Source organism: Apteryx rowi, unplaced genomic scaffold, assembly GCF_003343035.1.
Source record: "Apteryx rowi isolate R43461 unplaced genomic scaffold, aptRow1 scaffold_88, whole genome shotgun sequence".
Classification (NCBI taxonomy): Eukaryota; Metazoa; Chordata; class Aves; order Apterygiformes; family Apterygidae; genus Apteryx; species Apteryx rowi.
Window position 1 is genome coordinate 113843 of NW_020451182.1, and position 26639 is coordinate 140481.

The 26639-nt window shown below is 49.3% G+C and overlaps 1 protein-coding gene across 4 annotated transcripts in view; it reads left to right on the forward strand.

The window, feature by feature from the left end:
- Nucleotides 1-23932, forward strand: part of AREL1 (apoptosis resistant E3 ubiquitin protein ligase 1) — a 42862-nt gene extending 18930 nt beyond the window's left edge. Inside the window, exons 20-24 of one of the 4 annotated variants that reach the window (XM_026090902.1) lie at nucleotides 77-1131; nucleotides 3678-3834; nucleotides 4700-4984; nucleotides 16534-16652; nucleotides 21717-23932. In XM_026090902.1, the coding sequence (XP_025946687.1) occupies nucleotides 77-179 (103 nt within the window). In that variant the 3' untranslated portion in view covers nucleotides 180-1131; nucleotides 3678-3834; nucleotides 4700-4984; nucleotides 16534-16652; nucleotides 21717-23932. Of the gene's footprint in view, nucleotides 1-76; nucleotides 3311-3677; nucleotides 3835-4699; nucleotides 6572-16533; nucleotides 16653-21716 lie in introns of those variants that run through there. The other 3 variants (XM_026090899.1, XM_026090901.1, XM_026090900.1) reach the window with 3 other exon arrangements.
- The last annotated feature ends 2707 nt before the right edge of the window (nucleotides 23933-26639 follow it).

A 26639-nucleotide genomic window follows, 5' to 3' on the forward strand; every position in this document is an offset into this window, starting at 1 on the left:
GTCTATTTGCAAGCAGCTGATGGGGATGGTGTCTCAGATCTAGTCTGTATGGAATTTTTCTTTTTTTGTCTTCCAGTTTTAACCAGTTGTGCCTCCCAACTTACGACTCCTATGAAGAAGTACATAAGATGCTGCAGCTAGCCATCAGCGAGGGTTGTGAGGGCTTTGGCATGCTGTGATTTCCCCTTTCCAGGAGTCTACCCAGCCTCCTGGCCCTTCATGGCAAGGCCCAGGTTCAATCCACTGCTTGTTCTCCTTCCCTTCACATGGGCAATGGAGGCACAGCACAGACTCCATGTAAAGGAATCTGTCATCCAGAAGATGTCATGTGGCCTTTCCCTATCCACAATATGTTACCAAGAGCTCATCTTTTCCCTTTCCCTCATTCCCCTTTTGGTTCAGTGTGAAACAGCAAAAGCACTGTGGTGCATCCATCAGGAAGGTATTGCACTGGATTTCCCTGCACCTTGAACACTCTTCCTTTCATGAGAAGATGCAGCCCATGAGCAGAAGTTGCAGTGAGATGCAGAAGATCCGCTGAGCTGCCTCTGTTCTAGCTGTCTGGGAGGAAGCGGGAAGACCAGCTTGGAGCTCTGCTGGAAACCTGGCTTGTGGGAAGCCTTAGTAACTTTCCATGCTTTGGCTCAAGCCCCCTGTGATGCTCCCCAATAGCTCATCTAACTCAATGGCTCATGAAGGGTACAGGGTTGTCCCTCCTTTCAGCACCTGGCCCAGAGGGTTTCTGGTTCTCCTCCATTTTGCTCTGGATGCTGCTGTCTGTTGCCTCTGCCAGAGATCAAAAATGGTCAGTATGTACTGGAGGAAGTAACCCAAAGGGGAGAACAATCTCATCAGAGCACAAGTGCTGGCCCTGATAGTGATTCTGTACTACCTCCGCCAGGGTCCAGCAGCAGAAGCGTCCTTCTCCAGCAGTGGCTGGTAATGAGTCTCTGCAAATGAACTGGAAGAGGAGTGTCTCCTCCACTGAATGTTTCTGACAGCAATTTATGATGTTGCACAGGAAGCTGTCCCATGCCCTTTCCTTCCTTTCCCTTCCTCAGGAGAGAGGGGATGGGCWTGTGTGATCCCTCAATGCTGAGCACCAATGCCTATCCCACATTCACCTTCAGGGTATGTATGTATGTAGTAACAGTGGTAGGTCTGTAAGCAGCTACAATGTGCACTGGGCTTGTCTTTGTACAGAAGTGCAGCTGGGGTAATGATACTAGGTAGAACATGGTACCTCTGCCCTGGCATCCCACAGGGTCTTGGCTTCTACCTCTATCATGCAGTAGCCTTAGGCTTCTCTTTCTCTACTGCATTTCAGGCAGAGTTTCCAGAGGGGTGTTGGTGCCTGGAGAGCAGCTGGCTTCCTCTCCTCCCAATCTTCCTACCTTTTCTTTCTTAAGCTCTCCTTTCTTGCTGTTCCATTCAGTGCTGCTGGCTTTCCAGCACAAAATGCTAACCAGAACTTCACCCACAATGAATCCTGCATGGGTTGTATATCACACCGTTGTCTGGCTTGTGGGGAGTAGGGTGGACAAACCAGCATGAGAAGTAAGCTTATGATTGGGGTGTGTTATTGCTGGCAGTCTGTTCAGCCCTTCCCAAGGAAATAAAGGGAAGGGAAGTCTGGGAATCTTGATGGGTTCTTCAGTGAAGCAAAATTCAAGGAGATCTCTAGGTTTTCAACAATCTCTTAGTCAGTTCAGGTTGGGAGCCAAAAGCCTGTTGGCAACTGGCAAGCATGAGAAACCTGCATTGCTACTGCCATGTAAGCAATGTAAGCTTTTACTGGATTACAGAGTTACAGGATTTTTTCCAGAATAGGGTCTCAAACTGGCATCTCTGAGCTAATTTTAGAACACAATGTTAGATAAAAAGTCACATCATCCTCTTCAGCCCCATTTTTTGCTGTCCTTGAGCTGCTCTAGGCAGACTGCTGCACAGTATAGATTTAAGACAACTGTGTGTGCTTTTCCAGTATAGCTTAGCTGAATTGACTAGGAATTTGGGGAAACATTCTACATCTAGAAAATCTCTTTATTAAGGTAGCATCTTAGCTATTCTTGGGCTGTGTATGTCACTTCTGTACAGAAATAATAAGCCATTATGGTGCCAAAAAGCAACCAGCTGAGCATTGAGACTACTCAGGGGGATTTCTTAGCCTTGTGAATTCATTCCCTCACTGGCACCGAGGTGCTGGGAGACTGCCAGCTTGAGAGTTGTCACAGTTGCACTCTGACAGATCACTTCAGTTGTGGCTGTGCTCCCTTTTTTAGTGCAGGCTCCCTTCTGTAAAGTCCCAGCCTCCTTTGTGTGAAGAGCATGGTACCATTTTATTTACGCTATGGATGACTTCTGTGGTCAGTACAGTTACAGCTACTGTGTTCTCTGTGCCACCACTTCACTGCTTTCTCCACAAACTAAGAGGAGGCAGTGATGCTTGGCTTAACCCCTGTTCGTTTGGAGGCATAACTTGGTGCTGTTCCCATGTTGTAGCCTCGTCTTGCAGTTTTACCTGGCGAGGATGTTTCCAGCCTTGTGGCTATGGGCAGTCTCAGCCGATGGCATCTTCCTCAGGAATCTTCTCCCTTCTTCTTTTGAGCTGGACTGTTTTTACTCTGAGGACAAAGTAGGTGGGCAGTGGGCAGACTTCCTCTGCTTGAAAGAGCTCCTAAATGCTTTACAGCACATTGCAGCCAGCACCCCTCACTTCTCAGCAGCTGTATAGATGCCAAGGATTTTCTTCATAACACATGCACAGTCAGAATTGCGATGGATGCTCTTAATCAAAGAAACCCGTCTATGTTGTTTCCACAGGCCTGTAGCTGGTCCCATGTTCCTGGACTCCATCACAACATTTCTAAATTTGTGTCTAGCTCTATACCCTTTTCCAGTGTGTTCTCTCTTTATGCTGCCCTTACACTGGCAGCAGGGATGCGCTGTGGTCACCTGTACTGTATGTTTCTTTTGGCAGAGGCTTGTTAACTTTTTTTATTTTTATTTTTTGATCCTTTATTCACACTTAATAGGGGCACTTCTGTAGAAAGCTTTAGGATCCTGTTACCATCTCAGACAGGTTTCATGTTTCCTGAAGCTGCTTGGAGGTGCATATGGTCTGGCTTCAGCCTGCATCTGAGGGCCATGTTGCATGCTTTTAGAAACCAGGAGCTGTAGATGGTATAGGTCAGATCTGAGTTCCCTCTGGTGAATTCCTGTCAGAGTTTAGCTGAAATTTGGAAGCCTGTGGTTGTAGTAGCTGATTTTGTAAATAGATTGTATAATAAATAAAATATTTGAAAAATGCTGCCCTCTCAGCTCAGAATTCTTTGAGGGAAGCACAGAGGGAAGCTGGAACCAGCTGGGTAGTGCCATGGGTGGGCAAGGGGCCTCTTCAGGTCTTGGGGTGTCTCACTGAGCTGGCCTGCTGCAAGGGGCAGGAGCCATCCTCCACCTGTGGCCTCTCAGGACACCTGAATGAACTCAGCACCTGTGAGCTCCTGCAAAGAGAGAGGGTTCTGCACTGGGGCTTGCAGCCTCCTGAGAGGCTTTTGTGCAGTAGGCTGGAAAATGGGCAGAAAGTATTTTAACAAATCTGCTTTCTAAATGAATAATGCAGTTGGTGCAATAACTTTTTGATCTCACTGTGTAATACCTGTGTCTTTGAGCTGCAGGTATTGGTACTGCTTGTGCTTAACTGTATTGTCAAGAGGGTTAGATGAAGCCAGGAGAGGGGACTTTTGAATCCTTTGTGTCTGTGAAGTTGTACAAGATGCTTTCAGACTGCAGGCTGGAAACAATGTACCTGCAAGTTTCTGCTGAAACAACCAAGTAAGYAGTTATAAGTTGACAGCTGGTTGTCATCAAGGGCAATATCAAATTGCTGTGATTCTCTGAGCTGTTCCCAGCTCTGATGATAAGCTCTGCATTTATCACTGGTTTTCTTTGGACTTTTTTTTTTTCCTTTATGGCTTAAGGATTAAAATCATAACTTCTAAACTTGAGAAGATTCTGGAATGTGATTTTTGTGTCCGTTAGCATTACTGCCTAGAAAGCTGTGAAAACATGTTTTGTTTCCTGGGCTGTACAAAGATTCAGCCCCTCTTCAGTCAGTGTAGCATTGGCTCTTTGTGCGTTTTCCACCATACAACGAGGCAGATGTTCTTACATATTATGAAATCAGCATCTAGCCTTGATTCTCGCTTTCAAGCTGTGAATGCTGGCTAAAGAAGAGTGAACAGTGTATGTGAGTCCCAGGGATTGCCTCTGTGGCATTATGCTGGGTCATAATATTTGGAAGCTGCTTGTGGGAACGAGGCCTTTTTATACCTGATTCAGCGAACTGGTCAGGTAGAGCAGTGGTGAGTGCTGTAACGGGTCCAGAGACTCAAGTTTCAAGGTCGCCTGGAAATCTCAGAGACTGTGAGTCTAGAGCTGGGATCAGGACATTAAAAGCTGGGTGACTTGTCTGCAAACCTGGCAGGAGCAGAATGATACAGAGGAATTACTACACTCCTTCTTAAGATACAAATCAGCAAAGCACGTGGACGTTTTTTGACATGCTATGACCAGTATTATTCATGGGAAGGGGGCCAGAGCTTTCAGAAGTACTATCTGTTTGGGTATGAAAGAGAGCTCAGCCTGGTGAATTACTTCAGCATGAAGTATGTTCTAAAGCTTTTGCCCCTCTTTGCAGGATGTCTGATATCATCTGGCTGCCCCCACACTCCGTTCTGGTCACCACTTCCCTGGATGTCTTGGAGATGGAACAGTGCCAGTGACCAGTTGCTGGCTCCACAGCCTCTGCTTATCCTGGTACCAGTGTTTGCATGGACCTAGGGTCGAGAGAGGAATCATGCCTATGCTTTTCATACTGGAATCCTACATGCCCCAACTTGTATCTTCAGCAATAGCAAGTAGTTGCCTGATGTCTTAAGATCTGTGACTGCACACACAGGCATTTGACCTGAGATGTTTCAAGGTAGTTGTACTGCCGGGGGAACTGGATTTTGGCACAGTCAGTTCCTCTGTGAAGCTTTCTGTTTGCCTGGAGCTACTGAGAGAGTGTCTTCAGAAATCTGGAGTGAAGCATTTGGGGAAATGATGCTTTATTTGGATAAGATTTCTTCTCACTTTCATAGTCTTATGGCCGAGTTGGTCAGTTGAATTAGGCAGCGACTCCTTGTTCCCATAGTGAACTTTCTAGGTTTTGTATGATTTTGCTGTTCCGTTACCATCTTGTGTCGGAGTGACCTGGCACATGAAAGCAAAAAAAGCTTGAACATGTGATTATGGGAACTATAAAAGGAAACCACTTATGGGAAACGGCAAAGTCCACCAGAACCTCAGCCTGTTTTGGCATCGGCCTTGCAGTACAGAATCTGAGATTTTAGAATCTTACTGTTAAACTCTCCTTGTTTTTTTTTTTTTTTTTTTTTTTTATTGAATGCGTGAGAAACCCTAATCTCATGCTCTCAAGAGCATGAAACTTGATTGTAGGAGGGAGGTGTTACTGCATGGACTTGCTCATTTTTAGATTTAATTTACTATAAATTTTCTGCAATAAAACAAAACAGCTGTAGCTGAAGGTTACCCAAAATTTCTAGTCAGTCTTTTCCAGCTACCCTTCTGCAGGGATGGTGTGCTACAAAGTTGGAGCGTGGGCAATTGCACACTGAGTTGGAAGTGGGGAGTGAGGCTGAGAGCCAAGCTGCTTGGTATAAAGCTGCAATGAATACAGACAAGGGAAGTGGAACTCTTCCACCAGATGAAGGATAGAGAAACTACAATTGGCCTAATGCTGCTCCAGGCCGGAGTAAGATTGGGTGGGTTTTGCAGGGAGTGACTCTGCAGTGGCCAAAACCAAATTCTTCTCTCCCTCTTGAGTCAGTTTTCTGATAAGCTGTGAGAATAGCATTGGCCCATACCCATCCCTTAATTTCAGGGATTTATGCTAATATAATGCTGAAGGTCTGTAAACTGATGCAATTTTCTGAGTAGTCTTAAAAATCTCATCACTTACCAGAATGAACAGCTGCTTAGGGCTTTCTTGTGCTTCTGTAGCTAAAGTGTGAGGTTGCCTCAAGATGAAATAGTGCCACTTACTGCAGTGATGAAGAAACACAAGGAAATACAATTCTCTACAATCCTTGTGGAGGACGATGAAACCAGCACTGGGGGTTTCAGATTTGTCTGGAGAAGCACTTTGCTGTTTAGAGTTAGCTTAGATTTGTGGAGGCCTTTATTGCTGGAGTGCAACAGATTCAGACTTCTACTCGGGAAAACTGGCAGGCTCTTCTCCCTTGCCTATGTGATTAGAGCAGTCAGCAACAGTGCACAGCCTTTCCTAGGTCCTCCCAATATTTGGGAACAACATATAATGCACTGGTAGCAATTGTAGTAACTGTTGAAGCTAAAAGTAATAGTACAAAAATGTCATCTTGGTGTCTTCAAATAAGATGTTGAGCTGTTGTTTTGTACTGCGTGTCCTCACCTGTTGACAGCAACTCACTGGACCACACTCTCATGCTGACCAGTGTCATCTTGTTTCCTTCTACTCCCCCTCTTTCTGTTCATCTTTTGTCCTTTGTCTGTGGCTCATTCCACATCCTAAAGAGGTGACGACAGTGTCTCTTTGTTTGGAGGTTGTATAGCTCCTTGCACAAAGGACTCCTGTTTCAAGATGGGGGCTCCTACTGCTACATTGTTAATACTATTAATAATAGAGGACCTAGCGGTAGATAACCCGAAGGCTGGAAAGTTAAGTGACTGGCAAATGCTGGCTGTTCTGGTAATCAGTCTTGTTTTAGAAGACTTCTCTGACATCTGCCCTGGTGCCTGGTTCTTCTGCACTCCCTGACTTAGCTCTATGCTCTGAAGTGAGACTGTCCAACAGCCCTGTGTGCAGAACCATGTGCTGGCCACAAGGATGCTCAAGGTGACACAGTGCGGGGGCAGATAGCAATGTGGCAGCCCTGCTCTGCTGACAGAAGCTAACTTCAGCCAGTTGGCCACCAGAGGGGGACCGACATTCAATTTGAGCTGCTCAGGTGTAAGGGGGTCCAACTTCAGCTCTCTTGAAACCCTGAAGGTTGGGTTACTGTTGTCTGGTATTTCTCCTCAGCAGAGTTCTCGATCTAGCGGATGGGTTGGCTGGCAGATTTTCCTGCTGTGCTTCTAAACCCCAAATTGAAGCATATGGGAAGTGAGCATCTAGGAAGCATCCCCTGGTTCAGCACAAGTCCTTGTTGCACCTCTCCCCCTTCCCCTTTTGTTTTCCAACAGACAACACATTTAAAATGCATGAAAGGAAATTGGATTTACGTATGTATGATTAACTCACAGAACACTCTCTCAGGAGACTTAGGACAAATAGCTCAGTAAGCATGATGTGTTTAATATGAACAAACAGCAGTAACACTAACCAGATTAGAAATATTCCCTTGGCTTTGAGATAGATTATTCATCAGTTTGAAGAAGAAGAGGGAGTTTTAATGCATGGACCAGGAAAGCATAATTGAGCCCGTACATAGAGCTAATGTTCTCTCTTTAGGGCTCCCTCTGACTAAATGAGCTTTTCTGTTAACTGCAGGCACCACTTACCTTTCCAGAGAGTCTGGGGGAGTGGAAGTTGGCATGAGTCTGAAGGAGCTGGAGAAGGAGATGATCCGAGCAGTGCAGCTTCAGGCCAGGAGGGAATTTAGCACCCTGTTATCACCCTCAGAGGGGGCAACTGTTCTGAATTGGTCCCCGCACAGACTGTGCCTACCTTGGACCATCTCTGCCCTTGAGTGGTTTTTGAATGGAGCTGACTTGACCCAGTTTATCTCACATTTTGCAGTTAGCAGCTTCAGTGGCTTTGGAAGGCCCTCTGGGAACATCTTTCTAGAAGTTGGCTCTGCTCTGCCTCAGCCCCTCCAGTTCCGCCTCCTGAGCAGGGCCAGCTGTGATTTAAGTGAGAAGTGGCAGAGTTTCAGTGGAGCTGCATACCAAACACATTAGTGAGGTGTAATTCACTTGGTGCTGCCGTGCCAGCTGTAGGCCTGAGATGCTGACCTTGACAGATCTGCTCTCAGACAGTGTAAAGAGCAGAGGGAAAGACACCAGGTTAAACAGCAATACCAGAGGGTGGAAGGTGGCAAAGAGTTGTGGAACTGGTGATGTTGGACCCAGGAGGCACCTACAGATTCTAGTGCAGAAACGCTTATAGTTCAGAAATTGTCTGTCTGGCTGCGTTTCTTGGCTGAACACTCATCTCTGATCCCCAAGTGCTTGGTTCAACACTGGGGCTTTAGGATTGTGGGAAGAGGGGAGTTGCTTCTGAGGTAGCCTGTGGAGATGGATAGAGGCCTGGAATGATTCCAATAAAAGGCTGGGGCACTGAAGTAGAGGCTTAAGGAAAGATAAAGGGTGCAGAGGAAATGTACAGCTCCTCCTGATCTCTTTGTCTTGTTGAACAAGGTCAAAGCAACAGCCAACAAGGCTTGAAAGGCAACAAGCGTATGGCTAATCAAAGYTCTGTTCCACAGATGGACTGAGGACTGTGGCAAGAGCTTAGGAGGTTAAGAGTTTGACATGTATATGGATAATGAAAACATCCACGGTTAAATAAGATTTAAAGCAAACAAACCTTCCTGCTTCAGGGCCAAAGCCTGCCTCAGATTGACAAAGTTTAGAACGAAAATTTCTCTCTGCTTCCCTTCGCCTCCCTTGAAGCTAGCCACTGCCTGGTGCAGGATGCTAACCTGGAGGGGTGTTCGGCAGCTGGTGGCCCTAAGCAGGAAGAGAAAGGCAGAATCTGCTCTAATCCTGTCACAGATCTCATTAAGATTGAGTTAATTTAATACTTGGATAAGGAACAGACAGATCCTTCACAGAATAGGGTGTTAACGACTTTGCAGAAATCCTCTCCCTTCTAGGGAAGGACCACCCTCTGTATCCTGGTGTGGTTGTAAAAGGGGTTGCACAGAGAAGGGGACTCTCCCTTTTGCCCTGTTGTCCCAGTACAACACCAACTGTGTTGCAAATGGATGCTGTCTTCTGGATGGGTGTATTAATTTAGAGCCTGATCAAATATGGTGAGGACTGCATTGGCATGTTTCCAGAGCATCTATATGTTAACTCTGCTGCCTTAGCCAAATTTTGGTAGTGCTGTTCCCTGGATAAGGTAATTTCCTTTATATCCTTCTCTGAGCTGTTGGACAGATGTGAAAAAATCAAGTCTGAGCCTGGAGGGAGCTATGTTGCAATGTCGGGTCAGTGAACCACACACGTGTGTTCTTACAAGTCTTAGAGCTGGAAGACTTAGGGCAGGGTGAGTGTGTGATGCTCTAAGAGGCCAACATCTCCCCATGGCCTCCCTGAGCTGCAGACCTTGTTTGTAGATACAAAAGTGTTGTGTGTTTTTTTTTTTTTTTTTTTTTTTTCCCCCCCCCCACCATAGCCTCAGCCTAGCGCAGGTACAGTGAGCTGAGGGTTCTGTCTTGAAACCCATCCCCCATGGTGAGCCCCATGAAGAGGTGGATGCAGCTGTGATTTCTTCTCTGGCTCCTCACCTTTGGCCCTCTCCCTGCATCTCATCACCCGCAGGAAGCGTGTGAGGGCAGGCACACAATTCATCAGGAGCTCCTGCCCAGCTTTTGGCTCTAGACTGACCCTGCTCCTGTTTTCTTCCAGCCTTGTTCCTTCTCTGCTCTGTTTGCCAATGTGGCAGTGGAGAAGACAAAGTGCCCTGATGCACTTTGCCTTTCTCTCTTCTCTAGGAACCTGCACAGGGAGGGTTCCTTCCCCAGTTTTCTCTGGCTGTCTTTTGTGTTTCCAATCAGTTATGGTAATTTACCCTGGCCCTGTTTGGCAGGGGCCGTACCCTGGCATTATGAACAGCCAGGGTCAGCTGTCAGCCTCTGAGCCATGAGCCTAATGCAACAGAACAGATGTAGGTATTTTTTCCAAGTTTTCCCTGGGCAGCAGGATTAAAGTCTCTGTTCTCAGCCGGGGTCCCTGGTGCAGTCACTTCCCTCTGTGTTACACAACACCCTATTTCACAAACATGTTCATTGGGATCCCTTCCCCCRGCCTGGGAAGGCCAAGGAGCAAAGGTGAGGGAGATTTCCAAAGGTTGAGGAGCTGCCTGTATTTGGTCCAGGAGCCTTGAGGTAATCCTGCCCAGCCATCCCCCTGTGAAAGGGCCCTGCCACTCTCTGCTCTTCTCTGTCTTGTTGGTGCCAGGGGCAAGAGGGAACATGGGGGTAAAAGAGCATTGAGGACCTGTTCCTTGTAATCCATTGAGCTGTGGGCAAACCTGAGCTCCACAAATTTGGTGTGTGGGTATCAGCAGGGCAGAAACTAGTGTGGCAGCATCACCGCTATGCCTTGTGTTGGTGCGTCCATCTACCAGCTTGCCTGCTGAGCTGGAGGCTTCTGAGCATGTGTATGTGTGTGCACGAGCCCAGCAAAAAGGCATAACAAGGAGAAACTCCAAGGGGTTTCCCAGTGCTGGCAAGGGAGACGGGATTACGATGCAATCTCTGCTCGAGACAGACCATCTTGCTTGAATTCAGGGGTGTCATGCCCTGAGAAGACTCTGGTGTTTTTCTGATGGCTGCAAAGTTGCTTGGAGAGCTTGCTGAAAAGAGGAAGGCAATGTGCTCTCTGTAGCTGATTCTGAAGTGGTTTTTGGGGAGGGGGGCAGCATATGCACCCTTTGCAAGTGGGAGAGGGCTTCCCCAGCAGACTTAAGAGAGTGTTCAAGTCCATGTGAGCATGCTTGAGGAACAGACAGATCAGATCAGACAGCTCCCTCCATGCACCAATTGCTTTAGTGACAAAAGACCATAAATGAACAAGGAAGTTAATTAGGTCCTCAGCAGGCCAGGTTGGAGGCCTGCAGGGTTGAGAAGTCTGGAGTTGGTTCAATGGCATAGAGGGAGGAGAAGGCCCTTGAGTTCTGTGTAGTAAACAAAGGTGCTGCTGGTTCTCCACCTTGGGAAATACTGTGAAAATACATCTCAGGCCAGGATGGTACCCCAGGAGGGGGAGAGATCAATTCCAGGCAGCAACTGTTTGTTCAGGCCTCAGATGAAGGACTTAAACAGCTTGTTAATTCACTCCTTTGTCCAGCTGCAAACTCTTAGTCACTCCAAGCAAGCCTCTAGGGCAGCATGTGCAGTTGTGAACCAGATTGTAAGGCTCACGGTACTCTCTGCATGCTGGACAATCCAGCGAGTTGTCAGCAGGGCTGGAGAGCTGGGGGGCACGTCGCAGCTGTCTGGCCTGTCTCTAGCAAAATGTTTGCAGCAGGTTCTTTCCATCTGCTTTGGCCCAAGAGTGACCCTTGCAAGCCTCCTCTCCCCTGCAGTCGCCTCAGCAGATGGTGGGAAGGCAGATGGAAAGAAGGAAATCTCTGAAGCTATAGGAATAGAAAGATCTGACCCAGCAGTGCCTCTTGCACTGACACCCATAGGTAATGGGTTCTCGCAGTGTGTGAGCCTTGGCTTTCATGGCCCTTCTCCCAGCCCTCTGAGCACCACATGCTCCCTTTTCCAGATCTCAGCTGAGGCTCTGGATGGCATCCAGCTGGAAGAGAGCCTGCCCCAGCTCTGTGAGCAAAGTAGGAAGGGGCACCCACGTTATCAGGGGGGCTCACAGGGTGAGAGCTGAGAAATGCTTATGCTCTAGATGATATGTTGATGGGGTCTTGGAGACTACAAGTTTGGGGGAGGTTTGTTCAGTTGCTGTGAAACATTGTGAGCCAGTTAGGGCAGATGCTGCCTTGACCCCCGTCACACCCTGCGTACAGAAATTTGGCTTCTTAGTGGGCAGAGGGAGTTCTTTCCTTACCTATAATTTTTCTAGACCAGAGTGGTTCAAGGAGGTGCAATGATGCATGCTTGGCCCCACTATGGAGGAAGTTTCAGCTCAGCAAGGGTGTTCGGGACAGCCGAGTTGTGTATCAGCTGCCAGGCTGCACCAGCTGCTCTGGAGTCAGAACTCAAGCCACGATGAGACTTGCTCCAAGCTCCAGACTTTTGCTTCACCTCATTTGTTAGCAGCTTCAGATGCAAATTCTGTGGCTGGTACATAAAGGCCTGGCTAGCGTGCAGGGCTCCTGTCCAGCTGCCCTTGTTCAAACCTCCTCCTCTGCAGGCCCGGCTGGATKCGAGTGCTGCAAAGGTCTCTGAGAGGCAACGTGAGGGGTATCCAGGTTACAGTGTTCAGCATGGGTAATGGTTCCTCTCTAGGTAATGGTAGTGGTTGACTTGGACAGTCCCTTTCCCAAAAATGAGTGAAACGTGTCCCAGTGTAATGCGATGTTATACAGCAACGGTGTAAGATTTGCCTTGCAGATGCAGTTCAGGCCCCTTTGTATTAGATACAATGCAGACATGTCATGAGAGATAGCCCCTTCTCAGTAGCCTGTGCAGGCAGTGAGGATAAGGAGCAAGAAATAGCATGAAAGGGAATAGCACGGTGGTTAAGAGAAGCTTGGAAAGGTCATCAGGCCTGCAGATGCAAAGATGTCTAGGGGCCATGTAGAGGGGCTCTACTGTAATGTTCGGTACCCTGCCCAGCTTGAAGCTCTAGCGCCATTTAGTAAGCTGGATCAGCCTTGGACTCTGTCTTGTTTGGCTAGATGGAAATAGTTGTCATTGTGTCCTGAGCACAATATCATCGTCACTCTTTAATTCCTCCAATGAGGTGTTGCAAACAGATATACATGTGTTGTAGCTGTGATCTGGATTTGGATTTGCCTCTGGGGACAGGCAGTGATAAGTGTTAAGAGCTGTTTAGATCCCAAACTGTTGTGTTTCTGAACCATTTTCTAGTAAGAGCAGGAGACATGAGGGTGAAGAAGAGGTCACTTCCCTTCCTAGAAGCATCCTGCTGACTTTGGGAGGGACCCGAGGTTTGCCCTTTGAGCAGCTTGGGTTAATGACCAGGCTAGGGTTATTGGTAGTGTTATCTGACAGCTGCTAACTGGGTTTGGCCTTGCTCAGCATCTGTCTCTGGGATTTAGCCTGTCAGCTGCAGGGGCAGGTTTGGGTCTGTTGAGGCTGTTCCCCTGTGGAAAGAGACTGCTGTGATTAATGACCAGCAACTAATGAGAGGGAAAGGGGTAGGAGGAGAAAACTGCCAAGGGTTTAACTCCAGTGGGTACAAAGGTTCAGCCTGCTTTGGATCCGCCGGTGGGAGGGGATGGAGTGTCCAGGTCTGTAGCCAGCCAGAGTGTTAACAAATGAGTGGTGAGCATGGGTGATTAGGATGTCCATGACTGCATTGCATAAATCAGGCTTAAAGTGCCAGAAAGAGTCTCCAGGGAGATGAAATGTCTAAGTGTCATCAGCTCTTCAGAGATAATTAGAACCAGAAAAGCACTGGGAGGTAAAATGGCACAGATCAGTGAGAACAGCCTCATGGGCCTGGGACTTTTGTGTGTCTGCACTGACTCCTGGAGTGGTGGGGGCTGAAAATGGCTGTGTGGGAGTCCAGGTGTTTATGGAGGGGGCTGTAGGGGTTATTCCTCCTCAATCTCAGAGGCAATTGAGTCTGATGAAAGAAAGTCTTCCTGTCAAATGAGGTTCCCTCCCTCCACATGCTTCTTCAGATGCTTTGAACAGAAAGCAAGAAATGGAGGGGGACAGCAAGGGCCAGGTCTGCTATTGTTCTGTTTGTGTGGTCAGCACTAGTAAGGGGGGCATCCCCCATGAACTCTGGGCTTAGCCTCTGTGGACCAATGTAACATGGCCCTGTAACTTGGGTGCTACTCCTAGTGCTGGCCTGAGAGAACCCCAGTAGGACTGGAAACTGGAGATTTGGTTGAGTATTGTGTGGGTCCTTGGACCATGGTGCAGGTGCAACATCCCTGAATTAAAGGCACCTGCAGCTCCTCTAGCTGTGACCAAATCCATGAGCCTGTGCCATACATGCTTACCCCAACACCCAGCCTTGGGGTAGGAGACAGGCTCGCCTTCCCTGTAAAGTGAAGGAAAGTCCACTGCACCCTGACTTGGTTTGGCCAGCACTGATTCTCCTCCTTGTCCTTCTATTTAGGAAGGCCCGAGCTCTGGTGGCACTCATGCTGCCTTTATCATGAGCATTTGTTGCAGATTTCACCTGTGCAAGTTCAGCTGCCTACCTGTTTTCCTGACTGAAGGAAAAGGATGCTCCTCTGCATGCTATTTCAGGGCAGGTGCCTAACTTCATGCCCTGCAGAGGAGCATCTTCCTCCTGGTTTCTGTCTACACTGAGGTAAACCTGGGAAGATCTTTTGGGTAAGAGCGGTGCCTCAGACTGCTTTGTGTGACCACCCTTCCTCCATGCCTGGCCCTGAATCCTGGGGGTCACCTGCTTGCTGGGGTGTCAGAAGGGCCTCCAAAGGACAACTGTGGGAGCACCTCCAGGCTGGAGAAATGGGCTGACAGGAACCTCATGAAGTTCACCAAAGGGAAGTGCAAAGTCCTGCACCCGGGGAGGAATAACTCCATGCACTAGTACGGGCTGGGGACTGACCAGCTGCAGAGCAGCTTTGCAGGAAAGGACCTGAGGGTCCTGGTGGACAACAAGCTGGACATGAGCCAGCAATGTGCCCTTGCATCAAAGAAGGCCAACAGCATCCTGGGCTGCACTGAATGAGTGTTGCTGGCAGGTCAAGGAAGGTGATCCTTCCCCTCTACTCAGCAGCTCTGCTGTGACTGGAGGGGAATGTGGCCAGCTGCTGGTGAGGCAAGGACAACAGGAGCCTGTTCCCTCCTCACCTCAGCCATGGGGGGGCTGTCCTGCTTGTTGTCCCTGAGTGCATTGAGAAAGGAGGCCTAAAAGAGATTGGTGTCTCCACCCTGGGCCAGCTGCCCAGCTGCTGCCCTCCCTGCCCTGTCCTACAGTGGGACAAAGCCCGGGAGCTACAGATGGCCTGGGACACAGGGGCAGCCAGAGAAGTTGAAGGGTAGAGAAGAGGGGAGGGAGACAGTAGCAGCCGCAACCAGCTGCCCCAGCTTGCTCCCAGCTGTGCTCCATGGGGCTTGGCGCATGCTGACAGCTGAATGGCTGTGCTGGGGATGGGGAGCACCCTGCGCCTCCAGCCTTTGCTCAGGAGCTGAGCAGGGGCAGAAGGAAAGACATGGTCAGAGGCATATGCTGGTGCTAGCTGCTAACCAGGCCCCCTACTTTTGGTCAGCAGTGGGGAGGGGTGCCTTGCAGTTTGGGGGGCTCTTCTGGGAACACAGAGCAGGACAGTCTTTGCTTTGGTGGTGCCTGTGGTACCCCAGACAGCAGAGGAGCATCTGAAAAAACTACGCTTGCTGTGCTGCTGCGCACCAGCCTTGTGCTCTGCCTTGCAAGCTGTGGGTCGGAAATGAGGGCTGTGCCTTGCAGAAGCCCCTTCACACCTGGTACCCCAGCTTGGCAAAGCCTTGGTTTCCGACAGGCTGGTGCCTGCGTCCTGGTGGTAGGTTGCTGCAGGGAGGACCCCTGAGCTTGCTGAGTCACTGTGCTCTGCTCAGGCCCACTGTGTGCTCTCACTAGTACATCACCCTTAGCAGAGCCAGAGCAGCAGCACAGAAACACCACAAAAGCAAACTGATAGGACACTTCCCCTCACCCATTCTGCTTCTCACAGGAGAGCTGCATGTGTGGCTGTGGCTGGCACTGGCTGAGCCTCGCGGCACAGGAGTGCTCCAGGGCAAACCAGAGTGCTGCTGGAAGCTGTCCGTGTTGTGTAGACATGCCCCAGGCTGAGCTGCTGTAACACGCCTGCCTTCAGGCAGTGCAAGGGTGAAGCTGTTTTGCTTCCAATCCGCCCTAAAGGAGGCAGGGCCATAAAGTAATGTGGAAGTTAAATGCCAATAGCCATTGGATCATCTTTGTCATTAGACCTGAATTGGTGGTGGCAATGGTAGGGTTATTTTGCAAAATAACCATGGAGTAGCTGGTGGGGTTTTGTTTGTTGCTATGCCTCATTGCTGGTGTCCCAAAGATTTGTGGTGACGGGAAAATGTTCTCTCTCTCCATTTGTACCTGGCTGTGCCCCAAGTGCTGTTCTTCCTTCACTCATTTATGCTGTGTTCCCAGCCTTTGCAGGCTATGAAATCTCTGCCTAGCTTAAGAGGCAAAGGCAAATCCTCAGCTTTGGGAAGAACACGCTTGATCTTTGTCACCTTGGACTTGCACTTTCCATTGGGAGGAAGCGTTGATTCAGTCACTGAACAAAGTGCTGGCTGTCGTGAGTTAGACCTGACTGCCTTGAGGAGTGATGGACTGGGGTGGGGAGTCAGATTTATGCTCCAGTGAGGAGGAAGAGACAAAAGGCCCAGTGACCTGGAAGCTTAGAGTTGAGCAGCTCAATTTAGCGAGAAATGCAAAGCTACGTTACCTCTTCTGTTGGTAAAAATACACTGCCTGGGGCAGTCTGGGCTGGTGGGCCCACTGACATGCCCAGATACAAGAGAGGAATTTGCTTGGAGAGATTGAAATGGTGTTTTGAATGCTCTTTCTCTCCTTATCTTCTAACCTCTTCTCCTTTATCATCTCTTACAGTTCGTCTTGTCCTGAATCACTGCTAGTGTCTTGGTGAGTTTTCTGGTTCTCATGGAAGAAGAACCTATCGCAAACTTGGCCGTAGCATGGACTTAAGACAACTTTACATGTGCTCTGTGGTAGGTGCAGCTAAACATACTAGTTTTCCTTAAGAGATGGCRTTCATACAGCTCTCATTAATTCAGCCTTTTTCTCCTACCATATGCCCTTTGTTCAGCCTAACTTGGCTCACTCCAGTGCCAGAGGGCCAAGCAAGGATATGGGCAAACACAGAATGGGTGTGTGGGATGGTCTTTTTTCCACTTTGTGCCTGAGGGCTGAAGCTAGGTGGTTTATCTGAGGTCACAGAAGAAGCCTGTCTCAGAACTGGGTTTGAACACAGGTCCCCAGTATCTGCACTGTGGGGTAGTGCCCCCAGCCTTGTTGTCATGGACTGTTTAGAATTTGTCAGGCTGATATACTTTCATGCGTTCCCCTRCGTCAGGCTGTTCTTATTTCTCAGCTTCTTCAGGAACTCTGTGCAGGCTGTTTCATGTGTGCTAGTTGTGTGCTGACAGTGCTCTGTCCTGTGCCAAAAATGTGGGGCAGAAGCTCTGCCCTGCTCTAGAGCTGTGAAATCTGGTAAGATATGTAGATAGTGGTCCTTGAGGAGGTTCTGACTGAGAAGATGCTCACAGTTATTTTCATTACCTTCTCCCAGCTCCATCGCTGCCTTTCTGTCAGCTGAGGTGGGTTTCCACAAGGGGTTTCCACGAAGGAAAGATTGGCTTAGAGTTTTTCCTAGTTTGTGGAGTGGGAAGGCCTGCGCCAAGAGGTGATTCCTGCGCAGGGCCCTGAAGACAACTCAGTTGGTCAGCACTGCTGCAGAGTCACTCATTCCTAGTTCCTCGGGGTGGTTCATTGCTTCGTTCTGCAGGTGCTGGGAGCCCCAGCACCAGGCTCTTAAAAGAGATACATAAGGATGAATAATCTGGGCTGAGCGCAAGGCATTATAGAAATGCATTTGCATCTCCATTACTGCAGGTATAGTGTCTGAATGTTTGGTGCTACCACTGACCCTCACAATCCCATCCCTCCGCGGCTTCCTCCGTTAAAGAGATCTGAGCTTAGAACCACTTTGAATTAATGCCTCTAAAGTGATAGTTCAGTATTACTGGGAGCATGTGGGATAGAGGGGAAGAGACTGTCAGGTGGGCTGATGAAAGGAGCCAGGTCTGCCCAGGCCTCTGAAGGATTGTCAAAGTCAAAGAGTGGAGTTATAATACATTTATAGACAACTATTGCAGAAAAGTGAAACGACATTTTCAGCTTGAAAGAAGTGCCTCCTTTTGTGCTATCTTTGACAGTTCTTGTAGATATTCATACGGTGCTCAGCCACTAGGGAAGTAGAGTACTCTCCTTGAGGGGTGATAGGAGTGTAGCATGGCAGTCAGTATTGCAGGACAGGAACATTACCTTTACCTTCAGGTGGACCAGCAAAATGGAAGGAGATGAGAAGAGACCCTGCCAGCAGCCAGCCAGGTGATTGCAGGCTGAAATGAGGGGAGGAGCAGTTTGGGAGAGTATCTTTATCTAGTGTCACTTTGCTTTACTATCAAGACAAGGAAATGGTCCTCAGCCACTGTGCACTCAGACTTTGGATGTCTGAAGATCTTGTGGGAAGTGACAATCACCATGTTACCAAAGTTCTTCTGCATGCGGGGGTCAGAGCTACCTCCTGCTCTGTCAGCTTGCACTTTTTCTGCACCTCTTGCATGTGTGTCTGTCATACCCCAAAGTACCAGCTGTGTTTCTGCTGGCAGGGGATGGCTGGGAAGAGATAAAATTAGAGTATTTTACTGAATATTTGCATGGGAGGTTGTTTCTTAGCACAGGTGTGAGTGCTGCATGTATGAGAAGTTAATATAATGAGAGGGGCTGTGCAGGTGAAACAACTCAGGGCAGCAGGCCTTGTTCCTCCTTTAGATCTCCTTGGATGCTGACAAACCCACCAGTGGCAGCTTGATGTTGGTGCTGATTAGGACTTTGCTAAGAGCAAAGGCTCAGGAGGCTAATGGAGACAGGAATAACCTGATGGACTGTTCTTTCCCAGTGCATATGGTGCAGATTCGCAACCAATTTTCTGAACACACGTTGTTTCTGGGAGTTGTTTGATTACAGTCTAAGATCAGCACAGCTGAGTCAACTGGTTCTGGGGTGAGAAGGGCACTGGAWTTCATTTTCCCATTTCCTTCTTGGAGCCTTGCTGGCCTTGCTGACATGGCTTCCTGGACCAGAAGTGTCAGGAAGAGGCAGTTTGGTTTCTGGGGAGCGTGTGTGCGCATGGCTCAGCCCAGCCTGCAAGGGGCATAAGGGCACTGAACCATTCTCCCAGCCCAGCTGCTTCCTCCACTAAAGCACTGAGACAGTCTCTGCCATACTCAGACTGTTTGGAAACATGTTGATAAGCTTCCAAATGTCTATTTTACAATCCASATGTGCTAGCCTTGGCTGTAAACCCTCATGTGAAGAACAGGTGTGCTATAATGTTTATAGCAGTGGCCTCAAAGCCAGCTGGAGGCTTGAGCTGAGCAGGGGCCAAGGGGCTGGTGCCATATAGGATATGGATACTGGGGCAGGGACAGGTGAGGCAGAGAGCTGTAGGTCAGCAGTAGTTCACAGCAACCCAGAGTCAGATTGTGAGGAAAGAAATGGGGTATGCCAGAATATCCTGCAGCCCAGTCTCTGCTCCACTGGACCAGAGCGGTCTCAGGAGATGGCTGCCCTGGTTGCACTGGACAACCTGGTTACATCCCTGTGGTGCACAGGACCTTGGTGTTGGATTCCTCCTAGGGAGGAAGCACAAGGCTAGAGCTGGCTGCCAGCCTCTGTGGTATTTTCTGTGGTTTGCCTTGACCTCTTGAGAGGCTGTGTGGTCTGAGAGGCACTGCAGGTCACAGCAGTTCCCTGCTGCCTTTGCCAGAGAAACCAGAAAGAGGAAAAAGGACTGAGGTTGTTGTCACGCTGTCATGCTATGAAGGTTCGATAGCAACGACTGAGACAGTAATATAATAATAATAAAAAAGATGTTTATTTCCTCACACAAGTTCTTGGATTAGTAACATCCATTAAAATAATGCGATTACTAATTTAGAAGGGATAACACAAAACCATCAGTTACTAATTTAGAAAGGATAACCCGAAACTGTCGATTACTGCGCTATTAATTGGAAGGACTGCTTATCCCTACTTGAAAGCTTTCTTGTTCACTCTCCTAGTGAGAGGGCTCTCAACCTCGAGGAATTACCTTAACCCAGCGTCCCAGGAAAAGGGGAGGGGGGGATACTCACGGTCCAGCCGGAGAGGATGATCAGGTCATGTTCCYGTCCCTGCTCAAACTCTCCTAGCTGCCAAGTCTCTTTTTATACGGCTGGGGCTCTGGGCAAACACTGCTTTTGCTGACTTTTAGCAAGTTTCGCAATCACAAGACTGTTTGTTTGTCTGCTGGGAGGACCCTGCTAGCAAGGCAAGACCACAGCACCTCCGTCTTGTTTCTTCCCTCCCCGGGGGTCCGTGCAGATTCCAGGTGGCAGACTTCACTTCTCCAGTCTTGTTAATCATTCCGCAGCCTTGCGCATATCAGTCCTTGCGCATATCGGTTGGTAGACGACTTTAGTCCTGTTAAGTCCTCTGTTCAACAGCTTTGTGCACGTCAGCTCTTGTGCTATCAGTTCTTCTGCATATCAACTGACAAACTTCAGTCCTGTTAACTCTTCACTTGCCTGTCAGTTGTCTCTTGCTGCTGGGCCTGATCCCACTCCCAAAGGCTCTGCTGTGCTGGGGAAAAGTGGGTCCTAGTGGGAGGGTGGGCTGCAGCGTATGGGCTGGCAGACAGGAGCACCAGGCCTCTGGTGTACAGAGGGACAGACAGCCTTCAGTACAGGCTGGCAGGAAGCCATGGGGATGGCAGGGATGAGATAGGACACAATGCACTGAAACCACAGAGCCTGAGCTACAAGTGGTGGCTGCAGACTCGGAGGTGAGAGCCAGACTCTTGGTCTACCTCCATCCACCCCTCAAACCTGTTCTTATGTGGGATTTTAGCTCCAATGGTATTGCTGGCTGATTTGTGCAGCATAAGGCATTGTCAGTGATATTGATAGCCTCCACAGATACTCTGGAGCCCTTACAGAGATGGTCACACTTGCAGGGAAGCAGAGCCTGACTGAGAGTAACAAGGTAGGTGGGAATGTGCCAGAGGGGCAGCTGACTTTGCTGAAAGTCAGGACCAGGCAGTGGTGACTCAGGCCATGGGTAGCATTGAGGAAAGCCAAGGCCCTTATCAGTCCCATCCCCTCACAGAGGAAGAGACCAAAGTGGCAGTGAACTGGGCTGCACAGAGAGCTGCCCCTCCTGCATCTAGGGTAGTCCTGGCTGTGCTCTGTGCCCAGCTGGGAGTCTATGACAGCCCCTTGTCCCTTTTGATTAGCATAAGGTAAGCTGGTGCCATTGCTTCATTTTCATCTGCTCTTGGATTGCACTCCCAGCCTGTGCAAGTACCTTCCCTGCTCTCCAACTCTGCCTGCCAGACTTCCTCACGCTCATCGGGGCAGAAGCTCATTCAAATATGGCAAGAGCTGGGATCAGCCTATCTTGGGCAGCCTTGGAGCAGACAGTTCTGGCTTTATGCTGCTGCAGGGATGTTCCTGGGGCATTGGGAGCTTCCCCTCCTCCCTCAGCCCTGCTACCTGTGGGCTCTCCCCAGTCCCCAGAGCTGGAGGGAGAACGTGCTCCCCTTGGCTCTGGGATGCCTGGGGCCTAGGTGTTTGGGGAGAGTATCTCTCCCACCTCCATGGTGCAAGCTGCCCCTCTCGGCTGCTACCCTGCCGTTAGGGCTTGTTGGCCTCGAGGGAATGCAGGCGGCCACTGGGCTGTTGGCACTGCATCTGCACACTGTGCTGTGCGAGGCTGCCTGCTCAGTGGGGCTGAGAGAGGGGAAGGGGGAAGCAGAGAGAAAGCAGAGGGGTGGGCTGAAAGCTAGTGTTAGTGCTCAGCCCAGAAGCAGAGGTAGTAATTGGAAGAGAGGGCATTTTCATATTATCTCTGCTTCTGCCCTGAGCTTCAAGCCCAGTTCTGAGGAGTGAAAGGAAAATCATGATTGTCATCTGTATAACCCTGTTATCAGCATTTTCTGTTTTTTTGAGCCTGGAGTTGCTCCTGTCTCTTTGGAAAATGGATACTTTCCCATCCGAAGTTCCTCATTCTTCTCAGGTAATGATGTGATGCAGCATGGAAAGCAGCTTTGTTCTTCTCTGCATTTGCCCTACATTTCCTTGTTTAACTCTCATTCCTAGATATTCTTATTCCCTATAAGAGCCTGGGCCCTTTTTTCAGGCTCTGCGAGTGTGTGCCATACCTGTGTGTGGAGTGGGTGACAGCAGAATTCGCATGGCAACTGATGAGGGAGACTTCTAGAGCTGTGATGTCACTGGAGAGCTGGATTCCCAGCCTATGAGGTCATAGTTGGGAAGTTAGGTACTCAACCTAAATCCCAATAATTACCCAATGGGACTGTAATGTGTAAATGAACTAGTCTACTGCCTGATGACTGACTACTTGAGCTCTAACACACACCACCTAATAATTGCCACTTTTTGCAGTTCCCTAAGATTCRCTTATTAATAACCTATTTAACATTCACTTGAAATTACTGCATTGTAATCAGTTGAGATCATTTCTCGCACAGCCATTCCAGCTCCCAAATTGGTAGGAGAGTATCTAGAATTTTGTAGTGGGGAGTGGCCCAGCAATTTCAGAATGGCAGCGTACCCAAACTAAACTACAGGTATAACGTCAGCTCCGCTGTTCATTTCCTTCTCAGAATCTGTGTGGTCCTCATCAGTTTTCCTCTGAAGTGCAAAGCTGAAGAACTTCCAGTCTGAATTCCCAGTGCCCTGGGCAGCGAAGGTGAGGGTCTCGAGGAAGGAACAAAAACGTGAAGGAAACAAGAACTTGAAAGAAACAAAAGAAGTAATTTTTAGGAATTTAGGAAAACTGCTTTGGAATCAGAAGCAAGAATGAAACAACTTTAAGCTCAAACACACAGTAGAATTCAGAGCTTGATTAAGTTTTTTTTTTTTTTTTCTGGCATTTTTGTTTAAGGAAATGCTAAGGAAATTCAGTGCTTTTAACAAAAGTTCAATATGGTAGGAATTTCTCAGGAAGAGATCCCCCAGCACAGTCTTGGCATTACCTTTTTCCTGTAGTTGGGTCATCTTGCTTGGGTCTCTATCACTTCTCTTCTCCAGGTTCTGAACTTCTTGGGGGGTGCTGCCTACGAAGTGATACTAGAGATCAGGAAGGGAGACTTTCCACTGAGGAGAGCACCCCTGGGTCTCTGCATATCCTGAACCTGTTTTTCCTGTTTCCCTGTTTCCCTGTTCCCCTGCAGTCTGTAGCAGAAGTTGATGTTCAACAGCTGCCTCAGGATTAGCCTCTTAGAGCTAACACCCTGGTGAGAAGGGGAAGAGAGAGTTACAGAAATTCCTAGTGTCAGGGTCCTTTCCACACTCCTCTCCACAGTGTCCTGACTGTGGGTCAGAGCCCCTAAAGATGCCAAGATGTTCTGCTTCCTTCTCCTTATCTTCTACTTTCCTTTCTTCCATTATTCAAAATAGCTGGTTAATGAGCCCTCTGCTTGAAAACCCTTTTGTCACGTTGATGTCCTGAGCAGGCTTGTTCGGGTAGGGAAAGCATGACAGAATGGTTTTCCTAGTTAGGGCAGCCTCCTTGCTCAGTGGGGCTGCCATGCTCCTAGGAGATTGCCAGGGTTTCCTGGTTTCCAGGCCCCTCTCCCTGCCACATGCCAGTTCATCTGCAGATATCGAAGAAGCAGAGAAGACAGACTAGTCTYCTGGGGAGAGTGGAGATTGCAGTCAGATCATTGCAAACAGGACTTCATTAATTATAAACGGACAGGTTCCCCTCTCATTCTAGCTTGCTTTTTTTTTTCTTCTTTTTTTGAAGAGTTGCTGAAGGGGCTTGAAATAATATGATGGTTAAATAAGGAACCAGCTGTGCTGTATAGCCAGCCCCACCAGAGCCTTTCTGCAGAAGTAGCCTACAGCAAACTCCTCTCTGCCTCACTCTTCACTCCTGTCCCCTGAGTTCTGCCATCTGTTCCTGCTCCCCAGATTTCTTCCGCTTTGCAGCGGCATGTTTTTGTCTCATGTTTGTAACCTCATTTCCAGCGTGTGGTCTCAGCCATTGGTAATGCATGGACATATGTTTAGACAACAGCAGGACCAAGGAGCCCAGTCAAGGGACACCCACTTAGCTGGTCTGTGCCTCCCTCCTCTATCTCAGAGATGGTCCTGGTTAAAGGAAAGCAGAAGGAACAATAAAACCAACAAACCTTGGCTTTTGACAAGGAATTGCTGGACGGTTTCTCTTGTTCTGTCTTCTGACAACAAACTGTTGTCGGCACACTTCTCGGCTGCCTGCTGGCCCCCTCCTCATGGAGGAGGCTGGGACRTACCCTGAGGCACTGAGAGACACACTGACAGTGGGTGGAGGTGGCTGGAGGGCCTGCCTGTGTCTGCCTGGAGCTGTTCCCAAAAGCTCTCGTGGCTTGTCTGTTCAGTGGGAATGTCTACTGTGTCCAGTAACTGTGAGTGTGCTGAGCTGCGTGTATCTCATGGCAAAGCCCCAGGGATGGAATGGTATCAGTGGAGACTTAGCTGGCTGCATTCTCAAATTCAGAAGCTGCTTTTCCAGCCTGTCTGATGCCCTTCGTTACTGAGGTCTTTTCCAGAGGTCTCTTGTACTGCTGCCTGGAAGGTGTTTCTTCATCCAGCCCCCCAGGGTTGCAGTGTCCTCCCTCCCTATGTGGGATGGCTCTTCCTTCTGTGAGGAGGGAAGCCTTCCCAGGGAGGTTGTGTTCTGTGACTTGTGCCTCTAAAAGGCTGGGTCTGCACCCTGATTTTTAAGCCAGTGGGGCTGGCCAGCCTTCCCCTGCCCTTCAGCTGCAAGCAGAGGGAAATATTCCTCTTCCCTCTGGGAGCTGCTCCTGAATCCCTGGAATATGTCCCATCTGCAGCAGGTTAGGGATCTCCTCACAATGGAGAAGGAAGCACATGTGGGTTGTGAATCCTTCTGAGGAGGAAGAAAAGGGGCTAATTAATCTAAGGGATACAGTGCCAGGAGCCACATCTGGGGGCCAACTGGCCATGGAAGCATTGTTCCCAGGTGCTACTGCTCTGAGTGGGTATTGCAGATGTGGTACTGACACAAAGGGTAGGGAGCTGGGTGTGCAAGGTGTCCAGGCACAGCAGAATGCCCATCAGTGCAGTCCTGAACATCAACGCAATCAACCCTGGCTTCTGTCCTCTGCAGGGCTCCAGCAAGCTCATTCCTCCCTATACAGGCTCCAAGATACATCTCATTCACCTCAGTATACAGCCCTAGCCCTGGAAAGCGTGGACTTTGAGAAGCACTGACTTGCATCTGCTTCTACAGTTGGCCTTTCCTTGGTGCTGTCTCTCTGCCACATAGAAGCTTGCACAGTGAACTAAGTGAAGCAAGCGCGGGGCTGCTCTGCTTTGCCTCAAGGACTTTGAATCCCACCACCCCACCATTGGCATGAGCTTGCTGCAGGCCAGACTGCCCAGCCACCAGCAATGGGTTGTCCCAGTTACTGGCTTGCTCCCTCGTCGTCGCTCTGCGGCTCATCTCTCTTCTTGGGGGAGGGTTTGATCTCCTTGGTGAACAGCCTGATTGTCCGCGTGCTGCTGTCTGTGTGAGTTCCTGAGAAATGAGGTATTTCATGTTTGTCTGCTGAGCCCCTGCTGAGCAGCACGCTGAAGCCCAACTCACGTTACAATTCCCCATGGACCCCATGCTTCCCAATTTCCGACAGTCATTTTCAGGGAAGGCCGAATATGAAATGAGTCACTGCGCTGGGAGGGAGCGAGCTGGTGCTAGAGTGCCCCATGCATCGCCCTTGCTGCTGACCTGTGCCAGGGGTGGAAATTGTTCCCCTCCAGAGGCATGCAAGCCTTTCCACTGGGTGCTCATGCCATCTCTTTTGCCAGGCTGCTGGGGCAGCATTTGGGCTAGCAACCTTGGGGAGGAAGCCCCAGCCGGTAACCAACAGCCCCCGCCTGCCTGCCACTCATGCCGCCTCACTGCGGCAAGCAACCCTGGTGCAGCAAGGCTGGGGCATGGCTCTGTGCCCTCGGTGGGCCCCTGCTTCTCCACAGCGGCTATGTAGGATCAAACAGCTCTGACACATCCCTGAGAAAGCGAGCATTTGCATGTGTGAGGCTGGAAAGAGTTCAGTGTCCAGCTCCTGGGGGATTATTGTAAACATGGAGTGAAAATGATTTGAAAAGGGATGCCAGCTCCCTGGGCCTGGCTCCATGAAAGCTGGAAGCAGGAGTGGCTGTGACCTGCGTAAGATACTGGAGGACCATCAATGGCTTCATTTGGTTTACAGTCCTCATTCCTTGGCTCCAGTAGGGAGGCACTGGCGCACTCCCTTGGGAAGCCGCAAAACTGCTTATTCCAAGGGGTGACACAGCACCTCCGGGGAAGAGGAATTTGCTTGCACCCTGAGCAAGCCTGTATCAGGGTTGCCTGCTCCAGTTTTCAGCAGTGCCTGGGCTTTTGGCTTCTTTGTTTATGGCTTTGTTTATGGTGTTGATAATTTTCTTGTGTCAGGTTTAGGCACCAAGCATTCTTTCCACTGCTGCATAAGAAAGTGATTAGGTGAGGATGGAAAGGACATTCCTTTTCCTTAGAACAAAGAAATGAACCATGGCTTTTATCGGGTGCTGCTCACTGAATTCAACATCTGTGGACTCACCACTGCAAGCTTGTGCCCAAGCGGTGGCTCTGCTTTTGCAGTGCGGATGGGAGAGCTGATCATGCCCCAGGAAGTGCCAAAGCAACTCCTGGTATTTCCTCCGAAGCTGCTGCCCTGGGAAGCTAGCTGCCATCACCAAGGTCAAAACCTGAACCCATGCAGCCCCCGTTGCTCCCATCACACTTGCTCGCATCCAAGTGGGAGCTGCCAAATCACCTCCCCCCTCCCTCATTTTTCACACCTGTCAGGAGAAGAATGCTGC